A 24,147-nucleotide genomic window follows, 5' to 3' on the forward strand; every position below is an offset into this window, starting at 1 on the left:
GGCCCTGACCGCTGCGTACTATACACCATATATATATAGTAGGTAAGCACAAAATATGTAGAGATTACATACCGTTTAGTACCAAATAAACTCAGCTCTGCTTCATCTGCTATCTATCAATCATCCATCTATCAGTCTGACTGTCCATCCCTCCGTCCATCATCTATGTGAGCTGAGGCGGAGTGTTCACTGTGCTTCTACATAGGGTTACACTTCACTGTCACACTAGATTCTGCCACATCTGTACACACACACTGGGGGTAATTTATCATCAGAGGCATTTCTTTTCTTCTTGAATCTATGTTGCAATAATTTCCACAAAAATTAAATGTTGCACCTTGTTTGATAATATGGGGCATCTTTAAGGGGCATCTGTCAGCAGTTTTGTACCTATGACACTGGCTGACCTGTTACATGTGCACTTGGCAGCTGAAGACATCTGTGTTGGTCCCATGTGCATATGTGCCAACATTACTGAGATAAATTATGTTTTAATATATGCAAATGAGCCTCTAGGAGCAACGGGGGCGTTATCATTACTCCTAGAGGCTCTGAGACCAACGAAGCCGAACAGCGTCCGTAGACTATAATGGAGTCCATTCAGGACTTTTTGTCCGTTCTCTCTCCCCGAATAGAGCCTCCAATGCAGATGTGAACATGCCCTAACATAGCTAACCATGCCTTCTTTTCCACCACTTTTCAAATGTGGCGAGAGCAGCGTCACTTCTGAAAAAAGTAGAAAATCTGTGCTTCAAAATTTGAGACTATTTTACTACTAGATTTCAGGTACAAAGAGAATGATAAATTCTCCCCATCGTTTATATCAAGGATCACCAACCTCCGACAGTCCAGCTGTTCTCAAACTACAACTCCCAGAATCCTCCTTTCACTTCTGTGGAAGTTACAAGACCAGCCGAACAGGTGTAGATGCTGGGAGTTGTGGTTTCACAGCAGCTGGAGTGCCAAAGGTTGCTGATCCCTGGTGTATATGAACTCTGGGTTCATGATGCATATGTACTAATATGTCGGTTTACGAGTAAAGGCCCCTTTACATCTTCAATGACATTCAGACAATGGCTATTCCTCCCAACTTCTCCATACACATGCACACTCAGTTCAGGAGAGCATGCCTGTGTTCTCAACGGGGAGCAGAAAGTAAACCACTACCTCTGGTGGCGGCTTAGCTCTCTTGAGGACAAAACGATTGGGCTTAGAATTCAACATGCCCAATCGTGGGAGAAGAGTTGCCCCCCTCCCCCAACACATACCATGGTCGGCCAGCTCTGCCAAAAACATTGGGTTCTGGTGACATTACTTTTCTGTGTATTTGCACTTAGATGATGACTAAAGACCAACGGTGTTTGGTGGGTAAGCGTCATATTGGAGATGGGAAATATATATACAAAATGGCATACATACATAACTTGTAGAGCAGCTAACATAAATGGCTGCAAGTTCTTGGACCAACCTGACAACATAAAAGTGTAAAAACCTCCTACAAATTTTGAGCAACTTTCATGAGACATAAAACTGTTGTATCCATAGCTTCCATTTGGTTCTGTTGATCTTTTTCAGGCATCAACATCCCTACAATCAGGGTCTCCTCTACGTCCACTACTTTATAGAGTCTTGATGCCCCCGATCTCTGGGAGATGAAAACCGAGAGCCATGTTTGGTGGGTATTGCATGTGTTGGGTATTATTCAGAACATTGGTCAAGTCATGTAATACTGCTGATTTCTGGAACATCCAGTAGTTTATTAATGGTATTATTTTCTAAAGTGTTCTGGAAAGCTATGAAAATCATAGAAACTAAAGCTTAGGTTCAAAAACAGAGGTACAGTATTTCACCTTCACGTTCTCATCTGTTCTTTGTCTGTACAGTTCTTTGCTACAATGGCTGACACCTGTCATCTTCTTTCTTTAGAACATATCTCAGAACCTGAGACCTTGTTGATGGCTACCATCTCCACAACCATTTCCATTGCACATTTCCATCTTTCCTGCAGATTCTTCTCTAAGGTACACCAGGACCTTACATTCAGTGGCCTAGAGGACATGCTCCGAGCTGCTGTCAGGATACTCGAAGCTGTGCTGACGTTCGCTCAGGGTGATTTGCTCGGTGGCACTGCTGCCCATCTTTTCATGGTACCACGTGCTGTCGCTCTTTCGTGACTTTCCGCTTCCATTGTTACAGTTGTCCACAAGTTTGTATTTTTCACAGATGCTTCCTAGCCCGGCTCGAGGGGTTTGGCTGTTTGTATGTTTGTATTCCTCTTCGATATCTTTTCCAAGTTTCCAACGTTTCCATTTTTTCAGAAGCTCAGACTGGACCTGGGGGTGGACAGACAGAGAGCGTTAGAGAGGGTAAAGAAGGAAGTCATGACACGCACTGTCTTCTAGGCACCTCACAAATCAGTGAAATGTATCAGATGGCATGCAATCCAGCACATGACTTCCTCAGCCATCAGGACTTTACTGGTATTTATGCCTCCCCGTCTCCTCTGATCCCTGGTGATCCCAACCTTCTCTTTGTGAGTAGCTTCTGTCTACATTTTCCCTTGGTTTACATCTAGACATAGGAATATAGAAATACTATGTATTAATGCTATCTTAAGTTACCAACTGGTAAACAGGAATACAGGGGCTCTGTGTTCCCACAGGGGTTCTGTGTTCCCATTCATCTCTGTGGGACTTGGCTATCTCTGACAGCCCTAAAGAGTTTGAATAGAGTGCTGGTGTACATATGCCCAACCATAACTGTATTCAAACAAGGTGCACAAGACCCCCATTCTCATGATCGGTGGAGATCCCAGCAGTCGGACGGTCAGGGGCGGACTGGTCATAGACCCTACAGGGAAACTTTCCAGTGGGCTGATCTCCAAGGGGTTGCCTGAGCTGAGCACTATTCACTGCAGCCAGCCAGGTCTATAATGATCTGATGCTCCCCTCCTGACTCCTGAATTCAAATGTATTGCCAGCCTAAGGCAACTGGAATAGGAGGAGAAGGAGGTTTTGGGGAAGTATTTTGTACTGCTAGGTAGGGGTGGACTGGCCATAGACCCTACAGGGAAATCTCCTGGTGGGACGATGCCTAGGGGGACGTCTGAGCCCTCCTCATGGCCACAGGCCAGGTACATAACGATCGGATGCTCTCAGTATAAAATAAAGCTGGGGGTATCAAGGCAGGTCCCCCTCCTTAAGGGCTCATGCACACGACCATAATTTCTTTCCGTGTCCGTTCCATTTTTTTGTGGGCCATATGCGAAACCATTAATTTTAATGGGTCCGCAAAAAAAAAGGGAAGTTACCGTTTTTGTATGTCCGCATTTCAGTTCCGCAAGAAAATAGAACATGTCCTATTATTGTCCGCATGATGGACAAGGATAGGACTGTTCTATTAGGGGCCAGCCTGTTCTGTTCCGCAAAACACTGAGAGCACACGGACGTCAGCCGCATTTTCTGCCGATCCATTTTTTGCGGACTGCAAAATACATACGGTCGTGTGCATAAGCCCTAATTTAAGTGTATCGCTGCCTTTACTGCAGTATTTTGTGCTGCACTGTGATATTTGCTTCTGTTGAGGCAATATTTTGTGCAGCACTACAGTATTGTGGTCACTTTTAGTTTATTTCCTGGGGCAGTATTTTGTGATACACTGTAGTATTAGGCTCTTCTGGGGTGATATAATATGCTGCAATATGGCATTGCTGGCTGTCAGTTTGGGCCCCACTACAAAATAGGGCCACTGTTAATTTTTTTTCTAGGGCCATTTTAAGTTCCCAGTCTGCCCCTGGTGACAGTTTCCGCTATATTGGGGATCATTTGTTGTAACTGGAATTACTGCTTCACAGAGGACCTCTTGTCCCTCCTGACGTGTCTGTTTTAATAAATACTTGCATCACCCATGTAATAAAAATTCTGGAGCATCTTTTCTTATAACTCCTCCATTATTCCCCTACTAGAAATGTATAAATTGTATAAAATGCGAACTTGGTATAATGGACCTATGGACAGGGCACGAAACCCGGAGAGTTGTCACTTTTTTTAGGGCATGGACATGCCCCTTTTTTCCAGATCTTTTTGTCCCTTCTTGTGAGGCGACACAACCCTTCAGAGCATGTGTGGGTGTCATGTTCTGGCACCTCATACAGTTAGAGCTCATGGAGGGCTGTTTCCCAGGAACAAGTAGCCCTTCATGAGCTATGCAGGTTTGACAGGTCTTCCAGGAGTCCATGAGGTCTTCTCCTTTTTCTAGGAGCCTTCTGGACGTTCTGGGAGAGCTACCTGCTACTCATCCACCACCCAAGCTCATATTGGAAGACTATGCCAGACAACATACCTGTAGGCTAGGGTGGACATGCCACATCTTGCACAGGGGCCCTGTAGGGAAGAGGGCCCCATTGCTTCCTACTGTGCATTAGATTTCATGTAAGGGCCTCAACTAATGGCTCATAAATACAGGTGAATTGTTAGATATAAGGGGGTACTGTAGACTGTAGAGCACTAGGGGCCATATATGATTATTGCACAGTGCAGGCTGGCAGCCAAGCGTGCAGATTTACATGACCGATACACCCAGTCACCCCCCCCCCCTTCCATCTTCTCTCGCGCTACTATGCATGTTTCCTCCATTATTGAAACTGCCGCCCCCAGGTCGCACATCTGCACAAATCTTCCATTAAAGCTTGGCTGGAGATTTGTGTATACAGACAGACAATAATTTACATGTCTTCTCTATAAATAAAGATGCAGATGTTCGGAGGGGGGCGCAGGAGTCTGCACAGCAATTGGAAACCATAGACAGGGCAGCAAACGCATCATACGCTATAAAGCGTGCATATGTATTGTGTGTACATGTATGTGCACTTACTGTATGAGTATATGGTGTGGTATGCCCGTATGAGTCCTAGAGCATGTACATGTATGTGCACTTACTGTATGAGTATATGGTGTGGTATGCCCGTATGAATCCTAGAGCATGTACATGTATGTGCACTTACTGTATGAGTATATGGTGTGGTATGCCCGTATGAGTCCTAGAGCATGTACATGTATGTGCACTTACTGTATGAGTATATGGTGTGGTATGCCCGTATGAGTCCTAGAGCATGTACATGTATGTGCACTTACTGTATGAGTATATGGTGTGGTATGCCCGTATGAGTCCTAGAGCATGTACATGTATGTGCACTTACTGTATGAGTATATGGTGTGGTATGTCCGCAAGAGTCCTAGAGCGTGTACATGTATGTGCACTTACTGTATGAGTATATGGTGCGGTATGCCCGTATGAGTCCTAGAGCATGTACATGTATGTGCACTTACTGTATGAGTATATGGTGTGGTATGCCCGTATGAGTCCTAGAGCATGTACATGTATGTGCACTTACTGTATGAGTATGTGGTGCGGTATGCCCGTATGAGTCCTAGAGCATGTACATGTATGTGCACTTACTGTATGAGTATGTGATGCGGTATGTCCGTAGGAATCCTACAGCGTGTACATGTATGTGCACTTACTGTATGAGTATATGGTGTGGTATGCCCGTATGAGTCCTAGAGCATGTACATGTATGTGCACTTACTGTATGAGTATGTGGTGCGGTATGCCCGTATGAGTCCTAGAGCGTGTACATGTATGTGCACTTACTGTATGAGTATGTGATGCGGTATGTCCGTAGGAATCCTACAGCGTGTACATGTATGTGCACTTACTGTATGAGTATGTGGTGCGGTATGTCCACAAGAGTCCTAGAGCGTGTACATGTATGTGCACTTACTGTATGAATATGTGGTGCGGTATGTCCACAAGAGTCCTAGAGCGTGTACATGTATGTGCACTTACTGTATGAGTATGTGGTGCGGTATGCCCGTATGAGTCCTAGAGCATGTACATGTATGTGCACTTACTGTATGAGTATGTGGTGCGGTATTTCCGTAGGAGTCCTACAGCGTGTACATGTATGTGCACTTACTGTATGAGTATGTGGTGCGGTATGCCCGTATGAGTCCTAGAGCATGTACATGTATGTGCACTTACTGTATGAGTATGTGGTGCGGTATGTCCGCAAGAGTCCTAGAGCGTGTACATGTATGTGCACTTACTGTATGAGTATGTGGTGCGGTATGTCCGTAGGAATCCTACAGCGTGTACATGTATGTGCACTTACTGTATGAGTTTGTGGTGCGGTATGTCCGCAAGAGTCCTCGAGCGTGTACATGTATGTGCACTTACTGTATGAGTATGTGGTGCGGTATGCCCGTAGGAATCCTACAGCGTGTACATGTATGTGCACTTACTGTATGAGTATGTGGTGCGGTATGTCCGTATGAGTCCTCTAGCTGGCAGATATTCCTCCCAACCCTCCCGTACACATGCACACTCAGCTTGGCCAATGGTCCTTAGGACGCAGATACAGTTGAATGCATTGGTAAAGAAGGGAACCGTCAGCTCCCTGCCCTACAATTCACCTGCCTGAGCTCTTCCCAGTGACATCATTGCGCCTGCTGTGCTGTGCAGGAGAACACACAGGCCAGGGGGTCATTCCCCAGCCTGTAAGCTCTCCTGCTCAGCTCAACAGGCGCAATGATGTCACTGGGAAGAGCTCAGGCAGGTGAATTGTAGGGCAGGATAGGTCATCAGTATCTGACACCCGGGAACCCCACGATCGGTGATCAGCTGTTTGAGAAGGCACCTTCTCCCTGCTCACCAAGCACAGTGCCATACATTGTACAGCGGCCGTGCTTGGTATCACAGATCAGCCCCATTCACTTCTATGGGCTGAACTGCGCCTAGGTCATGTGACCGATGAATGTGACATCACATGGCCTAGGCAAAGCTGCGAGAAGGCCGCGGAACTACTGCGAGTACTGGTGCCTTCTCAAACAGCTGATCAGCCAGGGTCCCGGGTGGCGGACTCCCACCGATCATATAGGGATGAGAACACGTCACAGTGAAGCTCCTTCTCCTGTGCACTTGCAGGAGCAGAATCTAGCAGAGAAAAACTTCATAGTCTCACCACTCCTGATGAAAAAAGGTATGTTTGTACTGTTCTCGCCAATCCCTACCTAGCGCTGTCAGCAAACCTACTGCGAACTCTGCAAGTCCTACATGTAAATGTTAGGCTCACTTTGGATTTCTTCCTTTACACTGCTTTTCGTCGTAGATTCATCCATGCCATAAAGTAACGCCACTTGTCTATCTGCCCTAATACTGTTTTCTGACACAAGCTTTTATCTCTGCTTTGATTACTGTTGCTTCTATAGCAACTGTCTTCCCTGTTGCAGCTCTCGCCATCAGTTTTAGAGAAGGTCCACATGCTGCAGAAAAATCCTTCACAAATCCACTGCTAATCTATGATGCTTCCGCTGAGTAACAGGTCAATTTTGCTGCCAATTTCACTGTGGATTTCCAGTTATTTTCAGAATTGTAGATATTTACTGAAATAAGCATGGTCTTAAAGGGGTATTCCCATCACAGACAATGGGGGAATATCGCTAAGATATGCCCCCGTTGTCTGATATGTTTGGGTCCCACCTCTGGGACCCGCACCTACAATGAGAACGGAGCGCGGAGAGTTGTGGCTGGACGACCCCACTGCTCCCATACAAGTGAATAGGAGTGCACCGCGCATGCGTGGCCCCGCTCCCATTCATTTCTATGGGGCAGACGGAAATGGCAGAGCTCGGCTATTTTCGCTGGCCCCATAGAAATGCAAGTGCACAGTGCACCCTCCACTACTTTCCCTGCTCCGTTCTCCGTGTAGGCGGGACCCGCACCTATCGGACAATGGGGGCAGATCCTAGCGATATGTCCCCAAGTCTGTGAAGGCAAAACCCCTTTAAAGGGAAAATGTCACCATGAAAATGCAGTCCGATCTACAGGCAGCCAGGACAGTATCTGTCATGAGGCGAGATGATGCATCTCACCTCAGGTGGCGGCCGAGCAGCTTCTGAGGCGGCAGGCATTGAGGGCAGGACACTGGAGCTTATGGCTTCTCTCTCCACAGTTCACCCTCATAGGCCTCTGGCTGCTAGGCCTGAAGCCTATTTGCCAGTATAACGGCGCTGTATGTAATGTCCATCCATGCCTTTAGCAGTAGGGCTAGTACTTTATTCATGTAAATCTCTGCTTGTTCTAGACTATATATCAATTTGCTCAGCTCCTTCTTCTCTATAACTTGCTGCCTGCAGGTTGGACATCTGTATCAACCTGCCCAGTTCCCTTTAGTGAGCAGACAGCTCCTCTTTATAGAACACAACATTGCAAAATATTAGTATAGGTAGTTACCTCTATCTTCCTATTCTAAATTGTACTCACCTCTTTGTTGATAAAACAGTACAGCACGGCTACCAGCATACCCTGCGGAGAAGACAGTCAAGATCACTGATAATCATAGCACATTGAGCAATGGTGTGGAGTTCTGGTGGAAAAGATCTGGAGAACCTACCTGGAATGAACTGAAGAATAGGTCAAAAAAGAGTTTGACAAGCCTCAGTGTCCCTTGTGCAGTTTCATCCGTGATCAGTGCAAATACCACCTCGTGTATACCGAGCAGAGGGATTAAAGTGAGTGTGGACCTGGCCAACCTGAGGAGAGACATCATAAGAACCATGTGAAGCTGAACCTTGCACCCAGCTGTCTTCCTAGAACAACTCGTCCTCTGGTGGTTGGTCCTGTGGTCTAAGAGCATTGCTCGCTGCTCATGGTATCAATCTGCAGAGCTCACATGTCTCTCACCTGAGTTTATAGTCTGTGTACCTCATCTGATGAGCTCTCATCTTGGACAACAGAATCTGGATAATCCGCATGAATATAAAGAAGTTGATCTAAAAAAACAGTAGGAGGCCATAATTACATAAGTGAATAGTATCGGACTGAGATTATTTGGGACCATCAGATGAACACAGAGGCTAAATTAGCAGATGACCAGAGACCATGCCACTCAGGAGGTTGATAAAATGCAAGGGTTTCAGCACTTTCATTCTGGGTCAATGCTAATACAGTATACCACTGGCTTACTATATAGGTGCAAAGCTGGGTATGTACCTAGGTGCTGGCCATCAACTGAGAAATAGGGCTAGGACAGTGATCTGGATCTTTGAGCAAGGTAAAGCATAAAAGTTGGTCGTGAAAATATTGTATCTAGTAATGTAAGTAGCTATGTTGCATAGCATAGGGATCGTGGGTTCACCAAACTACAAGAACCATGGTTTATCAATAGCTTATAAATGGGAATTGTAGCTTGCATTTCGGGGGTAACAGAACTGGTGCTTGGTGGCATACATGCTATGGTCCACCAGAGGAGGACACCACAGGGATGCCACTTCATATGATAAACAGGCACAGTCCTGATGCTCTTACTGGTCAGATCTTTTTTTTTGATTACCAAATGCTGCAGTCTATACTGTATATACCCCTCACTGCTGTACTGAGTGCCAGCTGAGGGTATGAGGTGGTAGCACAACCAGTGGTGGAGACAAGCTCCGTGGACAAAGCTTCTATTGCCCTTGAGACTACTGAGATATTTTAGAACAAGCATTTCTGCACCTAGCAGAACAATTGTAGGATGCAATGTAAGAAAACATGCTACAGCATTACTTCATTATAGTGTAATAGCCCTGTTCCTGCTTTACGACCTCTAAGTTACAATTAGACTGCACACTCGTGGAAACTCTTTGGTGCTATGCTATGCCTATTGTATATGGTATAATATGTAATTACCAGTATAGCAAGGAACACAGGAGACCGTAGGATCCACCAGAATAACATGTTGTCATTTACGGTCCAACACCTATGGAGGAACACAAAAGGCATGGTTAAGGGCTGCTCTAAGAGCGGGCCAACATCCATTTCCAAGATGACTTCTTGCTGATGGTGTGAAGTATGGTCATTGATTGCACTGAATCATGGCACAATTTTGTATTTTTGCCTTAGATTCTTAACGTGCATTCCTAGTAGCATGTGATATGTACATGTGTACATATGTGATTGTGATAGGAACATGTGATATCAGCAATGTGAAAGACCTGTTCTGGCTAACTAGCCACTCCTTTAAGCCCAAAAGGAATGAAAGGAATCCTAAGTAGTAAGGGGGCCAAAAGAGAACAATTATAGGGGCCTCCTCTTCTATTACTATATCAATTCTACATCCAGAGACACCTGCTTGCTCACATTCCTGTTTTCTCAGAAGGGCAGCTGGACTGTCGGACCTGTTTATTCCCTATACTTCCATGCTGTCTATGGGGTAGAATGAGGAGGGTAACCTTAGCTGGAAACCAATCTCACTGGGTCTTAAGGCAGCTGTCTGGGCTCCCTATAGGGTGTGCATGTAGTAGGCCTTGGTAACTGCGGTCAGCAAGGACACAACGCTTCAGGTGGTGTTTTCTACTGTTTTGGGCAAGAAGAAGAAAATGAGGGGAGGACAGAGCATCACTGTACATGTGAAAACACTGCAAGGCATTCTGGGAAATGTAGTTCCAATATGTTGAAACAACAGCCTCATCCCACCATTTGGTCATGGACATGAAAATGGTGTGTAGCGGTGATGGAGGTACTGGCGGGGTCTCTCAGTTTTAACAACAGGTATGTAGAATATGTTTGTGAGGCTTGCATATAAGCTCAGCTTTCTCCTAAGATCAGCTATCTTCCATTACCCCTCTCTGAGATGTCTGTGCTGATCCTCCCTCAGTCTACACAGTAAAGCTGAAATTTTAGCTGCAGAGCACTGGAATATTTCAATGTATATAGTAAAAAAATGTTAATAAAAATCTGATGTAAATGCGAGATTTCTGATGATAAATGCAATGACAACACAGCATCGCCTGCCGCTTGTGACAAAACCTCCAATATACTGAGTTTTACCATGACTCTCGGACAATGCAGCGTCCCTGTGGAGCCTGAGCCTAACACAGAAGTGCTAGATAATAGCTGCTCTAGAGATTCATGGGCTTCAAATACATTTGTTGACATCTGGCTCTGCTCCAGAGCTTCAGGAAATTGGCCGGTCCCTGTGACAAGCAGTAATGAGTCTTATCATCCGCAACGGCTTTTAAATAAACAGAACTCATTTTATGTGAATTAGCTTGCGGGAGCGTTACCTGCGATCCCTTCGCTCACTACCAGATATTACAAATATGAGGAGCTACAGGGCTGCAAAGGTAGAAGCTGATCGGAGGGCTCTGTGTACAGGAAGCACACAAATTGGGGGTGCAATCTTTACAATGGGATCTGGGCCCCACAGGCTTCTCTGACACTTAAAGGGACTCTAAACCTTTAATCACTTTTATATATAGGTCCCTGTAGCTGAGGCCCCTGTACCACAGGCTTCTCTGACACTTAAAGGGACTCTAAGGCCCCTTTCAAACGAGCGTGACGGATTAGGTTCGGATGCGTTCAGTGAAACTTGCAGGAATTTGCAAGCAAGTTCAGTCAGTTTTGTCTGCGATTGCGTTCAGTTTTCCGCGCAAGTGAAATGCGTTTTGATGCGTTTTTCACATGCGTGATAAAAAAACGGAAGGTTTACAAACTACATCTCTTAGTAACCATAAGTGAAAAACGCATTGCATCCGCACCTGTATGCGGATGCAATGCATTTTTCACGCACCCCCATTCACTTCTATAGGGCCAGAGCTGCCTGAAAATATAGAACATGCTGCGATTTTCACGGAATGCACAAATAATGCGTGAAAAACAACTCTCATGTACACAGACCCCTTGAAATGAATGGGTCAGGATTCCGTGCGGGTGCAGTGCGTTCACGTCACACATTTCACCCGCGCGGAAAACTCGCTCGTGTGAAAGGGGCCTAAACCTTTACTCACTTTTATATTTGGGTCCCTGTACCTGGAGGGCCCACAGGCTTCTCTGACGCTTAAAGGGGCTCTAAACCTTTACTCACTTTTATCTCTGGGTCTCTATACTTGGAGGGCCCACAGGCTTCTCTGACTCTTACAGGGGCTCCAAAACTTTTGTTGCATTTATCTCTGGGCCCTTGTACCTGGCTCTACACCTTTAGCCACTTTTATCTCAGGGCTTCTATACCTGGAGGACCCACAGGATTCTCTGACACTTAAAGGCAAAAAAACACACCTAATGACGCTAGATGGAAAAAAAAAAACGCTTCTGTGTTCTGTGTATCATACTTCCCAAACACCGGCTAATATGTGGAGCTGGCATTTTTACCACAAAAAGTTAGTGCAAAAAAATGTAAAAATGCAAGAGCACAGAAAAACACCACTAAAAAGCTATGCCTGAAAGCATCCTTAAGGGGCTAATAAGAAGAAGAAAAAAGGCAAATAAATAATGGATAACCAGGAGAACCCATACACATACTTACGATACATTTTCATAAGTATATTTCACAGCCACCCAAGGAATGATGAAAAATAGAGGAGCACCTGCCAAAGAAAAACAAAAATTTAACCCAAAAAAAGATGGAGCAAGGATTTCAAGAAGAAACAGAGATTAAAGGGGCAAATTACCCAACTGTGATCTCTAGACTTGTCATACAGACATACAGAAGAGGCCCCACTGAAGGAGTCCATAAGTTCAGACTGATTTTCAAAATTACAGTGTCTAGATCTTGAGCACCTTTATCTTCATGACAACTTACATATGCTTTCTAGTGTTTTTGGTTGTTTCGTGGGTGGATTGTTGCTTCATCAACATATGGTACTGGGGTTGTCTTTCCATACATCAGTATCCGATCCGTGGGGGTCCGACACCTGGGACGCCCGCTGATCAGCTGTTTGAGAAGGTACTTCTCTCGGCTCACCAAGCACAACACTGTACATTGCATGGCGGTTGTGCTTGGTATTGCGCACAGCCCCATTCACTTCAGTGAATAGGTGTAGGGTTGCAACAGGTCCCTTATGTACTTTGTCCCTTTTGTAGCTGCACAAGTGACAGCTATCTCACTGTATTGCTAGCTTTACACGGTAGTCACATAAAAGTGACATTAGATAGTTTATTTCTACCCATAGTTTGTATACTATCATTTTTTGTTAACCAAACTAATTAGACATCTTCAAATCTATCTAATAATAATACATTTCTGGACTCCTTGTTGGTCCATAACTAGACACATTTGCTGTTCAGGACCCTGGGAAAACTGGTTTACTACCTCGGTGGGATCTGTGAGGGTAGGCATATAAATTGTCACCCTGTAATTTGCTCATACTCAGTTGGATAACCCTGACAATCAGATGGACCCCATCGCCACCAATAGGTAGACCTTTCCACCACCACCAGCAGGTAGACCTCTACACCTGTGTTGCCTGAGGCAAGTAGTGCAGTGGTGATATTGTCTTTGGTTTTACAGATGACAACGTTAGCACACATGATGGGCCTTAGTACTTTTCGTACTGATATTCTGATTCTAGTACCATTGTGGTGTTGGAGGACACATCTCCACTGGTCTTCTGCAAGACCTCTGTACTCACCCCATCCGATGCAAACATACAGAGCAAAGTGGCTTCTCTCTGAAAACACAGCTAAGACCAGGAGGTTGCGTAGATATATCCCCTCCACCAGCAGCCAACAGTAGTTAGCAATTATTCCATACTGCATGAGAACAAAAGCCGCTCGACAGCCAGCCTGGAAGTTTATGGGTAAGAGAAAAGAGAAAAAAAAAAATATTATAGGGATGAAGGGAATAAACCCAGGGACGGTGTTAAACTAACTTTTTGTCTTGGTATTGGAGACAGCTTACAATTTAGTTTTTAGGGGTTTAACATCACCTAAATTACCTGATCTAGTACAACACTGGAGAGTGGGAATCACTAGGATAATCTCCCATGACTTGATCCACCAATAATCAGAGGTCATTAATTAAACCATAGGGTGGACAATATTTGTAATTGTTCCTCTGAGGTTCTTTACAAAAAAAAAAAGTTTTTAGGATTGCAGATCTGATGAGGGATGTTTTGCCTCTGGTTTCCCTACATTCTTATATTGCTCAAGTCTACAGTTCATATATAACAAATCAGTTTGCTAAAGAAACACCCTCACATGGGTCATAAAGATTCTAAAATGATGCTAAAACCCAACACAGTTAGTTAGCCATGGTGGATTTTATTGTTTTCTTTAAATCTCTGATGACATAAATAGAGATGAGCGAATTTCTTTCTTCTCACCTTGTTGCCGAGCCAAACATGTACATATTCCTCATCAATTTTTTCGCTGTAGCGAGTCTTCAGCATGGCGTCAATTACTAGAACAGACACTCCTCTCAGTATGAACGAGATGAACAGGTTGATGTGAATGTAATTCCTCATGCAGTGGAGTTTACTGCAAGAAATTGAAATATGAAGTCAAAGATGAGGCTTCTAGTAGGTACTTCCCACTCAAATCCATAAGGCTATGTTCACATCATGTTTTTGACATAAATTTAGCATATACGCTGGGAAATCTCCCGACAAACATGCTAAATGTGTCCATAGAGTATTCTTTTGGCTTTCATCAGTATACTGATAAATAAGGTAGACAGCAAATTGATATGAACTCTGAAGGTGTTTAAACTTCCCACTAGGCAGAAGTAGGGGTAAAGAAAGACCAGGAGAGATAGGTGGTCAGAGGTTAGCTGAACGCTCATGTGTATAGGACATTGTGGGGAATTGCTGTTGTCTGAAAGGTATCTAAGGTGTACGACCAGCTGAAAGGGGTTTCATACTGATAACCTGTCCTAAGCATGGGTCATCAATATGTGATCATGGGGGGTCCAACTCCTGGGACCCCTGCTGATCAGCTGTTTGAAAGGTGCTGCGGCCTCCTCACAGGAGCTGATTAGCAGAGGTCTTTGAAGTCAGACCCACACTGATCACATACTGACAAACTATCCTGAGAATACTTCATCAGCATAAAACACTTGGAAAACCCGTTCAAAAGAGGTCGCAGACACCAGATATTTGTTGGCAGATCCCACCAATTTGTTCATTGCTTACCAGACATTAGATTGTTGGTAGTTCCTACAAAGATTGATGGGATCTCACTACATATATCTAATGCCTATTGCTACCTTTGTATGACTGGAGCAGCCTGTTCTGTCTCCTATGTTTATTGGTAGACTGTATCACTGGATCTATGTCCGATTATCAGTGTCAGACTGGGGTACTTAGGGCCCACCAGTGTAACTGATTCTGGGGGCCCACCTTAGGGCTCCTGCTCACAAACTTATTTTTTTTCCATGTCCGTACCGTTCCCTTCACTTCAATGGGGCCGCAAAAAAAAATGTCTCCGTGTGCATTCCGTGTCTGTATGTCCGCATGGCCGTTCTGCAAAATGATCTCCTATTATTGTCGTCATTACAGACAAGGATAGGACTGTTCTATTAGAGGCCGGCTGTTCTGTTCCACATAATGTGGAATGCACACACACCCGGTACATAGGTTTTGCGGATCTGCAATTTGAAGACTGCAAAACATCCAATGGTCGTGTTCATGAGCCCTTACAGTGATAACAGAAATATTAAGGATGAAGTATGATGGCAGACATTCACAGCAAAATGCACAAACATACATGTGGCAGAATTTACACATATATGGATATCCTGCAATTACGTCAGTCAGAAACAAGACACTCCTTGGACACAAGACACTTATAAGGGGGCTCACATGCCACTGATGCATATGTCACATACTGCACATACACCACTGATACATAGAACAAATATAGCACACACCAATCACACATAGGAAACAAGCAATGCACACACCAAGACATTTATGCCTAACCCTATTAAGTGTAGCACACCTATAGGGGTTGTCTCACTTCAGCAATTGGCATTTATCATGTAGAGAAAGTTAATACAAGGTACTTACTAATGTATTGTGATTGTCAATATTGTCTCCTTTCCATCACATTATACACAGCACGTATCCGTGGTTATTACCACCGTGTAATCCAGCATCGGTGGCCGTGCTTGCACACTATAGGTAAAGGTGTTAGCCTATGCGCACTTCCAGTCTTTCCCTACAGTGTGTAAGCACGGCCACCACTGCTGGATTACACAGCGGTAATAACAACGCATACGTGCTGTGTATAATGTGATGGAAAGGAAGCAATATGGACAATCACAATATATTAGTAAGTGCCTTGTATTAACTGCATGATAAATGCCATTTACTGAAGTGAGACAAACCCTTTAACCCCTTTAAGCATAAATGTCTGGCATGAAATTTACCAAATTGTAACCTCCTCAGATTGTACATAATCTACAGTATATTTAAAAGGGCTGTCCTACCATAATGACCTATCGCCTATCTACAGGATAGGTGATAAATATCAGATTGCTGGGGTCTGACTGCTGGAACACCCACTGATCATGAAAAAAGGGGTCCTGAGACACTTAATTACATTAGCACCAATCTATGTACACAAGGGTCTTAAGACCACATTCTCTTGATCATGGGGTCCCAGCAGTCAGGCCCCCACCAATAAGACACTTATTACCTGTCATGTCATAGCTGTTGGACCTTTTTACATTCCCTATCTTTAAAGGTTTTCTTTGGGTGTAAAATAAATAAAAATAAAACAAAAATTAAAAAATTTGGCCCAAAATATGTGTCAAACTAAAATAGAAATGCTCGCCTGTTAAAGAACCTATGTCTACTTTTCTAGTTATCCTGTATCCACAGGACCGGGGATAACTAAGTGATCCATGGGGGTCTGAACGCTGGAGCCCCCACTGATCCCCCTTCTTGACTGAGTGGCAGGTCTAGCATATGCCCTGCCTCTCTATCCATTCTCTATGGGGTAACTGGAGATGGCAGAGTACAGGGCTGGCTATTTCCAGTGGTCCTTAAAAGAATAAATGGACACCATCAAAAAGGGGAACAGCAACCATTCCTGGAATCAGTGTGTGTGTGTGTGGGGGGGGGGGGGGGGGAGTCGCAGATCCGCACCCCACTAATCATATAGTTATGCCCTATGGTGTGGAGAGGATAACTTGAAATCCTGAACAACCCCTTTAAATCCTCCACCACTACACCAGTATCTCTTTACATGGCAGTAAAGGAATATTATCACTACCGCCATGTAAACCATCCGTGTCAATACTGGAAAATATGACGCACTGTGCAGAATTTTTCAGTCATAAGTCCAACCACCTTTGCAGGTCATAACCTTTAACAAAGCCCAAGCAAATGTGCTAGAGGAGCAAAGTGAGCAAAGGGCAAAAAAGGAGGGTCATAACTGAAACAGAGGCATTAGGGTCACCTGAGACAGGGTAATAGTGGGGAACCTGGAGCAGGGGTAGGTTGAGAAGAGTCAATATTAGCTATTAATTTAGAGTGGGGGCATCTGGAGCTGGGGCACTTATGGGCGTGCACCTAAAGCAGAGGCATTAGGGTCGCCTGAGGCAGGGTAATAGTGGAGATACTGGAGCAGCTGCAGGGGAATTAGGGGGCAACTGGAGAAGAGGCAATATTAGGGGTGATTTTAGAGTGGGGGCATTGGAGGGGCATCTGGAGCTGTGGCACTAATGGGGGTGCACCTAAAGCAGAGGCATTGGGAAGGACCTAGGGCAGAACTCTGCAGAGAGCAGCACACATTCATAGATTTGTGTCTGCTATAAACAAATCCCCTATTTTCTCCTACAGCTCCTTACTGTCACACACCTGAAAAATCAGCCCAGCACCGCAGAGGAGTCCTTCTCTCCAGCAGCCAGTTTTCTGACAGCAGAGAGGGCAGAAGGATGGCCAGACATGTTCTCTCCTCCTTTACTGCCAGCAGCTGGGAAGTTTAGAAGATACTGCAGGACCTCCTGTACAATTTACACCAGTAGGAGGCTGCATTGCTGTGCAATACTGCCACCTAGTGGCTACAATAATTATCTCTCCTGAGAAACAAGCGAGAAATAATTACTCCTCCATCTCATCTCCGGGCGCAGGAGACTGGGGGCCCACTGAGGAATTCCCCGCCTCCCTGGTGAGCCACTACGAGCCTGCTGATTACCCATTTGCATAACATGTATATGGCTGGCTTAACGGGATTGAAAAGCTATATACATTAGATCCAACAACATATTGATTAAGTTGGGGCATAAACACTGGACTGTCCATAGATCCCACCAAAACTTATGGGATTTAGGAACAAATATCTAAAGTCCATGGTTATTGGCCAACTTTTATCTGATCATGCACATGTAATGGATGTCAGGCGACAACTATTACTCTTGACCCCACCATATTCAAGTTCAAATTAATCAACCATGCATTTTCTTTCGGTAGAGGAGGGAGCTAAGTGTTGAAATCCATCCTGTCATTGTTTCCACCAGCAGAAGATGTGACAGGACCATTGGACAGCCTCATGAACTTGACCTTCAAATTTGTCAAGCTCTATCTAGAAGTCTAATGTATTTGGCCAGCTACAGGGGGAGATGGGGGAACTCCTGGTAATAAATTTGGATCTGTGGACATTTTAGAGGACAATTAGATGAGGAACCAGAATGTGTTGTCACCATAACATCCACCTACCTAAATCCCACAAGAATAGCAAGTGCAAGTATGAGTGCCCCCACAGACATGGAATATCCGACAGTGTACATGATCTTAAAGCTTTCATAGGTCTTGGCAAATTTTTCCTGAAATTTAAGGACAAGAGATCTGTTATGGGTGAAAAAGACAAAAGTGCAGCTAAAAGTTATCATCACAATAAAAAAAATTAAAAAAAAATCACCATGTATCATCTCTAGCTACATGGAGCTGTAGATTTATTTACCTTGACGTAGCTCAGATCACATTATCTATGAATTGCTTTAATGGGATTCTGCAGGGATCTGGCCAGTTTCAGCCAGACAAGAACTGATGCATGCAGCAGTTTTTGTCCAGCCAAAACCCAGTGCTCATGCTGGCAACTGGGCTCATCCAATTATAGTCAATGAGGTTCGGAGGTGAACGGTAGTATCCAGCTATGCCGGATACACTAAAAACCGGTAATCTGTTCTGGATCAGGTAGCGCAAATGTAAACGTACCTTTTAAACTCTGTGTTGTATGGTTGCTCCATTGATCATCCTACAAATTTCTGAATAAATTGATAACTGGGTGTTACCAGCTGGGGTACTGACTGTCCCTACACAATATGATATTGTCCATTCACAGTAACAATGTGTAGGGACACACCCCTTTAAAAAGGGGAATGGTAACCAGTTGTTGATTTATTCACACATTTTTAGGGGGGATTGTAGCAGCATGGCACAACACAAAGCTTGAAGAATATACTTTTTGGGCAGGTAGGAAGTTTTGTTTTTCTCATAATTTCATTCTATAGTCACTGGAATTTGAGGTTTTATTCTATTACTCTTTACTAAGGAACCTCAAGGGGATATCCAATTGAAAATTATTCATCACCTATGCACAGGATAATGATAAATATCAGATTGTGGGGGGATCCAGCTAGTGGGACCTCAAGGAGCCTGAGAATGAGGGCTCCCCGAGTTCCTTCTCTAAAGGTAGCAGTAGAGCACGTCGGTCCGCCGCTCCATTCACTTCTGTGGGACAGGTGGAATGATGTCTACATCAGCTCCATAGAAGTGAATGAAGCAGTGGACCTACGTGTGTACATACAGATCTTTTTAGAGAAGAGATTTGGGGAGCCCTCATTCTTGGGATCATGGGTGGCCCATGTTCCCAGCAGTCTGATCTTTAATCCCTTTAACGGATAAGGGGAGGAAGCAAACAATAGGTGCTTCTGAAGCCCAGATGAAACACAATTCTTGGTCCTTAATAAATTGCTTGTTTATATCTTCATTTTCTGATTTAACAACAGACGGATGTAACAACTCAAAACACTAAGATATTTGGCAAGCTCAGGGCCCAACCTCACAGCCCATGGGTGGGAATAGGTTGAGGAATGTCATGGCAAAAAGCCCACCACCCATCAGGAACTGCCAGCCAGAAGAACAATGAGCCTGAAGAGACCAATACCTTATCAGAAATCAGAGGTACAATCAGTGTAGGACTGGAGCTCCGAATATATATAACATTAGATATTTAATTGTACCTGGTCCTTCACATCTGTTGGGTCTAGTTGGCATTCCTGTGCATCACGTAAAGGGTGGCCATTCACTTTGGCTGCCCATTGTCCATCTGGTCCGCAGTGTTTGTACACATAGCCATGCTGCACTGAGAGGGGAAAATCTTATTATTGTATAGCAGGACTCGATTATCACTAATTGAACCTACTGAAGACATCTTACCTTTATTGTACCAAGGCAGGAACCAGGGGCAAGAGACATTAACAGTGGTATTAGGTAGAGCATCTGGCCAGCAGGAGTACTTATCAAATGTCCTGTTGCAGACCAGTCCTGAGGAAACACAGCAATGGAATTAGCAGTGGAAACAAGTAACAAAAAGTCAAAATGTGGTTTTCATTCTATGGTGTGGAATTTGGTGGAGGAACCTTGATGTAAAGACAAGTAGAGTGCACTTTGGCCAAGGAGATGTGATAGGGAGTAGTGCTTTAGCCTGTGAATTTTTTTGACCCCCCCCCCCCCTTATGCAGTGAACCACTGGTTCACTGCTTGAGTGAGCTGCTAAAGAGTTGATTTTCTTATGTAGTATGTTTTATTGCTATGAGAGTTGATATATGCTATGTATGCACTTTCAGTGGTACAATAGATTTATGTTTGTATTGTCCACTTTGTGATTCAAAAAGGCTGTATATGGAATGAAATAGTTAACTGGCAGCCAGTGGTGGGCTAGCCCCACTTTCCCCTGTTTAATGAAAAGTCTTCTGGTGAACAAGCCAGAGTGAGGATGTGTGTAGTAACTTCCTTCTCTGTGTGATTTAAAGCTGCCCGAAAAGTGGAATAAACGACTCTTTATGGTCCTCAACTATCTGTAAGAGTCCGTTCTGCTCTCTCTCCAGAGTGTCCCATATTGAAAACAAAATGGGAGAGTTTGCTTCCTCTCATAATAACCTAGTGGATGCACATTCAGAGCTTTCTGAAGAGCTGGAGAGGATAAAGGCTAAGCTTAATTATTTGGAGGATAGATCCCTCAGGAACAACAAAGTTCAGGGGTATCCCTGAAGATGTCCCCAATGCTGACCTTAAACAGTATCTTTGCTCAATGTTCCAGGCCCTTATACCGACCCTGACTGCTCAAGACCTAGTCATCGACAGGGCCCATAGGGTTCCAAGACCCAGCCATCTCCCAACCTCTATCCCGAGAGATGTGTTGGCGAGGATTCATTACTTCCATGTGAAGGAGCAGATATTAGAATCATCCAGGAAGAGGGGTACTCTGCCTGCCCCATATAATACCATAAAGCTGTTTGCCGATCTGTCAGCGGTCACATTAAAGCAACCCTGCCAGTTGGCACCGATCACACTGGCACTGAGAGATCATAAAATCGCATATTGCTGTGGGTTTCCGATAAGATTACTAATAAACAAAGATGGCTCCTGGCATACCATCAGTTCGGTGGAAATGGACAGTTCTCTCCTTTCTTCTTGGAATATTGACATTGCTGAATACCAAAAATTGCTGAAAAATGGCGCAGAGTAGAGTCCAGGAGAGGCACCAAACATTGAAGCCTGTTTGTTCATTCTACATGGGTGTTTATAGCTGACACACTCAGAAGTTCAGATTCTTTTTGCTCCTGACTTCCCAGAGTTGACTTTACCCTCACAAAAGGCAGCAGTTTTTATTACTGCTCAGATTATTCTGTTTTATGTTCTATTGTTGCCTTTTTTATGTTTATGTTTACCAGTTTTTTCCCACCTTTTCTCAGCTGCTTGATGAAATCCAGAAATACCACACAGCTGCTTCTGATTCCACCAGATCCGTATCTCCTAATTTGGGCAACTGGGTCATTGTAATGTATAGCTTTTATTGTATGTACAATAGTTATTAAGATAGTATCGATAAATGTAAAGGGCCTTAACAGCCCTCCGAAGAGATCCTTTGTATGGCAGGAGGCCCTGGAACTCAAGTGTGACATACATTGTGCCCAGGAAACCCACATAGTGGCGCAATATAGCCACAGAATTCGCCACCCCAAATTCCAGATCATATTCAATCACACTTTACCAAAAAACAAAGGGGTGTTCTCTTAGCTTTCAGAGATACTCTAGCGTTCAACCCTATCTCGAAAATTGTAGATGATGCGGGCTAATACATCATACAGGTCTGTTCTATCAATAACATCCTTTACACTATAGTGGCGTTATACGCCCCAAATTCCCATCAACTTAGCTTTCTGAAAAAGCTTCTTAAGAAAGTTGATAAAGTAAAACAGGGTCAACAACTTCTCTGTGGAGACATTAATTTAACTCCCAACCTTGACCTAGGCTCCTCAGCCCCATCTAGATTAAAAAATGTACCCTTCCAACATTGGATCTCTTCGGAGTAATTATATGATGTATGGGGTATCCATCACCCACAAGAGAAAGATTATTCCTTCTTTTCCACTGCCCACAGAACATATTCCCATATAGATTTATTTTTACTCTCCAGGTCACTACTTCCAAGGGTCTTAGAATGCTGCATTGGAATGATAAAGTGGTCAGACCATGCAGCAATCACTTTGTCACCACAAGAGACCTATCTCCCTTCCCACCAGACTCTCTGGCACAACAATACCTTCCTAATGGCACATGGGTCATATAGGGCGGAGATTGAAACTGCTCTTCAGGAATATTTCCGACATAATGTTAGATCAGTCTCTTCTTCCTTTACGCTATGGTCGGCTCATAAAGCATTTATTAGAGGAATTTTTATTAAAGTGGGCTCGGTAGCTAAAAAGCCAGAAATAAAAAGATCTCTGAGCTGTTGTCCAAAATAGAAGACCTGGAGAGGAGAAATAAGAATACCCCCCTATACTCAGAGACCCCAAAAGTCCTTAGACTTTAGCTCAAAGACTGTCTTCTATATAGATATGAGCGAAATTTACAAAAAGTTTAAGCTAGATATTGCTCGCAAAATAATAAAGCGGACAAATTAGTAGCTCAACGAGTAAAATCCCAGAGAGCAAAGGCCAGGATTCCATATATAAAGTCATCCTTAGATGGTTCTTAAGTCCTGGATCCACAAGGCATCGCTGATAGCTATATGGAGTACTACTCCTCCCTTTATAACCTAAGTCCGCTCAAGAACCCAGCCCAAAACCCCCCGGTTGATATCAACTCATTTCTCACCAATCTCCACCTCCCCACAGTATCTACAGAACAAGCAGAATTATGGGGAATCCACTCACCGAAGCCAAACTTCAAAAGGTTATAAATTCCCTTCCTATGCATAAAGCCCCAGGACCTGATGGTCTATCAAATTGTTACTACAAATCCTTCCAGAACACCCTCCTTCCCAACCTAAGTGACGTCCTCCAGTAAGTGTTTGAAGTTGGCAGCTTTCCAGCAGAAATGCTCTCCACTGTCATAGTGACCATCCCGAAAAAAGGAAAAACTCCTGACTCCCCGAAAAACTTTAGACCTATCTCTTTACTAAACACAGATTTAAAAATGTACGCTAAAGCTCTGGCTAATCAGTTAGAACCCATCCTACTGTCCTTGATTAATTGCGATCAATCAGGATTTATTCAAGGTAGACAAATCATAGGGAACACTATGGGAAGAGTCATAAACATTGTAGACTATATTGAAAGGTCGGGTCTGGAAGAGGTTCTGGTAACCCTCGATGCTGAAAAAGCATTTGACAGCATAAATTGGTCTTTTGCATTTTCTGTGCTCCAGATAATGGGAATTTGTGGCCCTTTTCTGGGAGCAGTGAAAGCCTTATACAGCAACCCTTTGGCTCGTGTATATGTTAATAATACCTTATCCTCCACATTTACGATCACCAAAGGTACCCGACAAGGCTGCCCCCTCTCACCCCTTATATTCATTATGTCCATTGAACCCCTAGCACAAGCAATTCATCTCTCCGACCATATTAAGGGGATAGACATAGGTGGAAGAGCTCACAAACTCTCATTATATGAAGACTTGGTCATACTGACCCTAAGCTTCCCAGATCACTCATTACCAGCAGTCATGGAAATTATTCGCCAATTTGGAGAACTCTCTTACTGCAAAGTTAATAAACAGAAATCCCAAGCTCTACCTATTAATATAAAAACAACCTCCTTGTCGAGAATAAAATCCAGTTTTAATCTATATTGGCAATCTGAACATGTCCAATACCTAG

At 44.0% G+C, this 24,147-nt stretch overlaps 1 protein-coding gene across 2 annotated transcripts in view; it reads right to left on the reverse strand.

Moving 5' to 3' along the window:
- Positions 1–1,727: 1,727 nt before the first annotated feature.
- Positions 1,728–24,147, reverse strand: part of GCGR (glucagon receptor) — a 79,493-nt gene continuing 57,073 nt past the window's right edge. The window contains exons 4-14 of one of the 2 annotated variants that reach the window (XM_044296980.1): positions 20,199–20,306; positions 20,003–20,124; positions 18,477–18,583; positions 14,139–14,292; positions 13,446–13,599; positions 12,341–12,401; positions 9,727–9,796; positions 8,764–8,831; positions 8,453–8,591; positions 8,323–8,364; positions 1,728–2,333 (exon numbers count right to left, since the gene is read on the reverse strand). In XM_044296980.1, the coding sequence (XP_044152915.1) occupies positions 2,049–2,333; positions 8,323–8,364; positions 8,453–8,591; positions 8,764–8,831; positions 9,727–9,796; positions 12,341–12,401; positions 13,446–13,599; positions 14,139–14,292; positions 18,477–18,583; positions 20,003–20,124; positions 20,199–20,306 (1,310 nt within the window). In that variant the 3' untranslated portion in view covers positions 1,728–2,048. Of the gene's footprint in view, positions 2,334–8,322; positions 8,365–8,452; positions 8,592–8,742; positions 8,832–9,726; positions 9,797–12,340; positions 12,402–13,445; positions 13,600–14,138; positions 14,293–18,476; positions 18,584–20,002; positions 20,125–20,198; positions 20,307–24,147 lie in introns of both variants that reach the window. The other variant, XM_044296979.1, reaches the window with a different exon arrangement.

This window comes from Bufo gargarizans, chromosome 6 (assembly GCF_014858855.1).
Source record: "Bufo gargarizans isolate SCDJY-AF-19 chromosome 6, ASM1485885v1, whole genome shotgun sequence".
In the NCBI taxonomy this organism is placed as follows: Eukaryota; Metazoa; Chordata; class Amphibia; order Anura; family Bufonidae; genus Bufo; species Bufo gargarizans.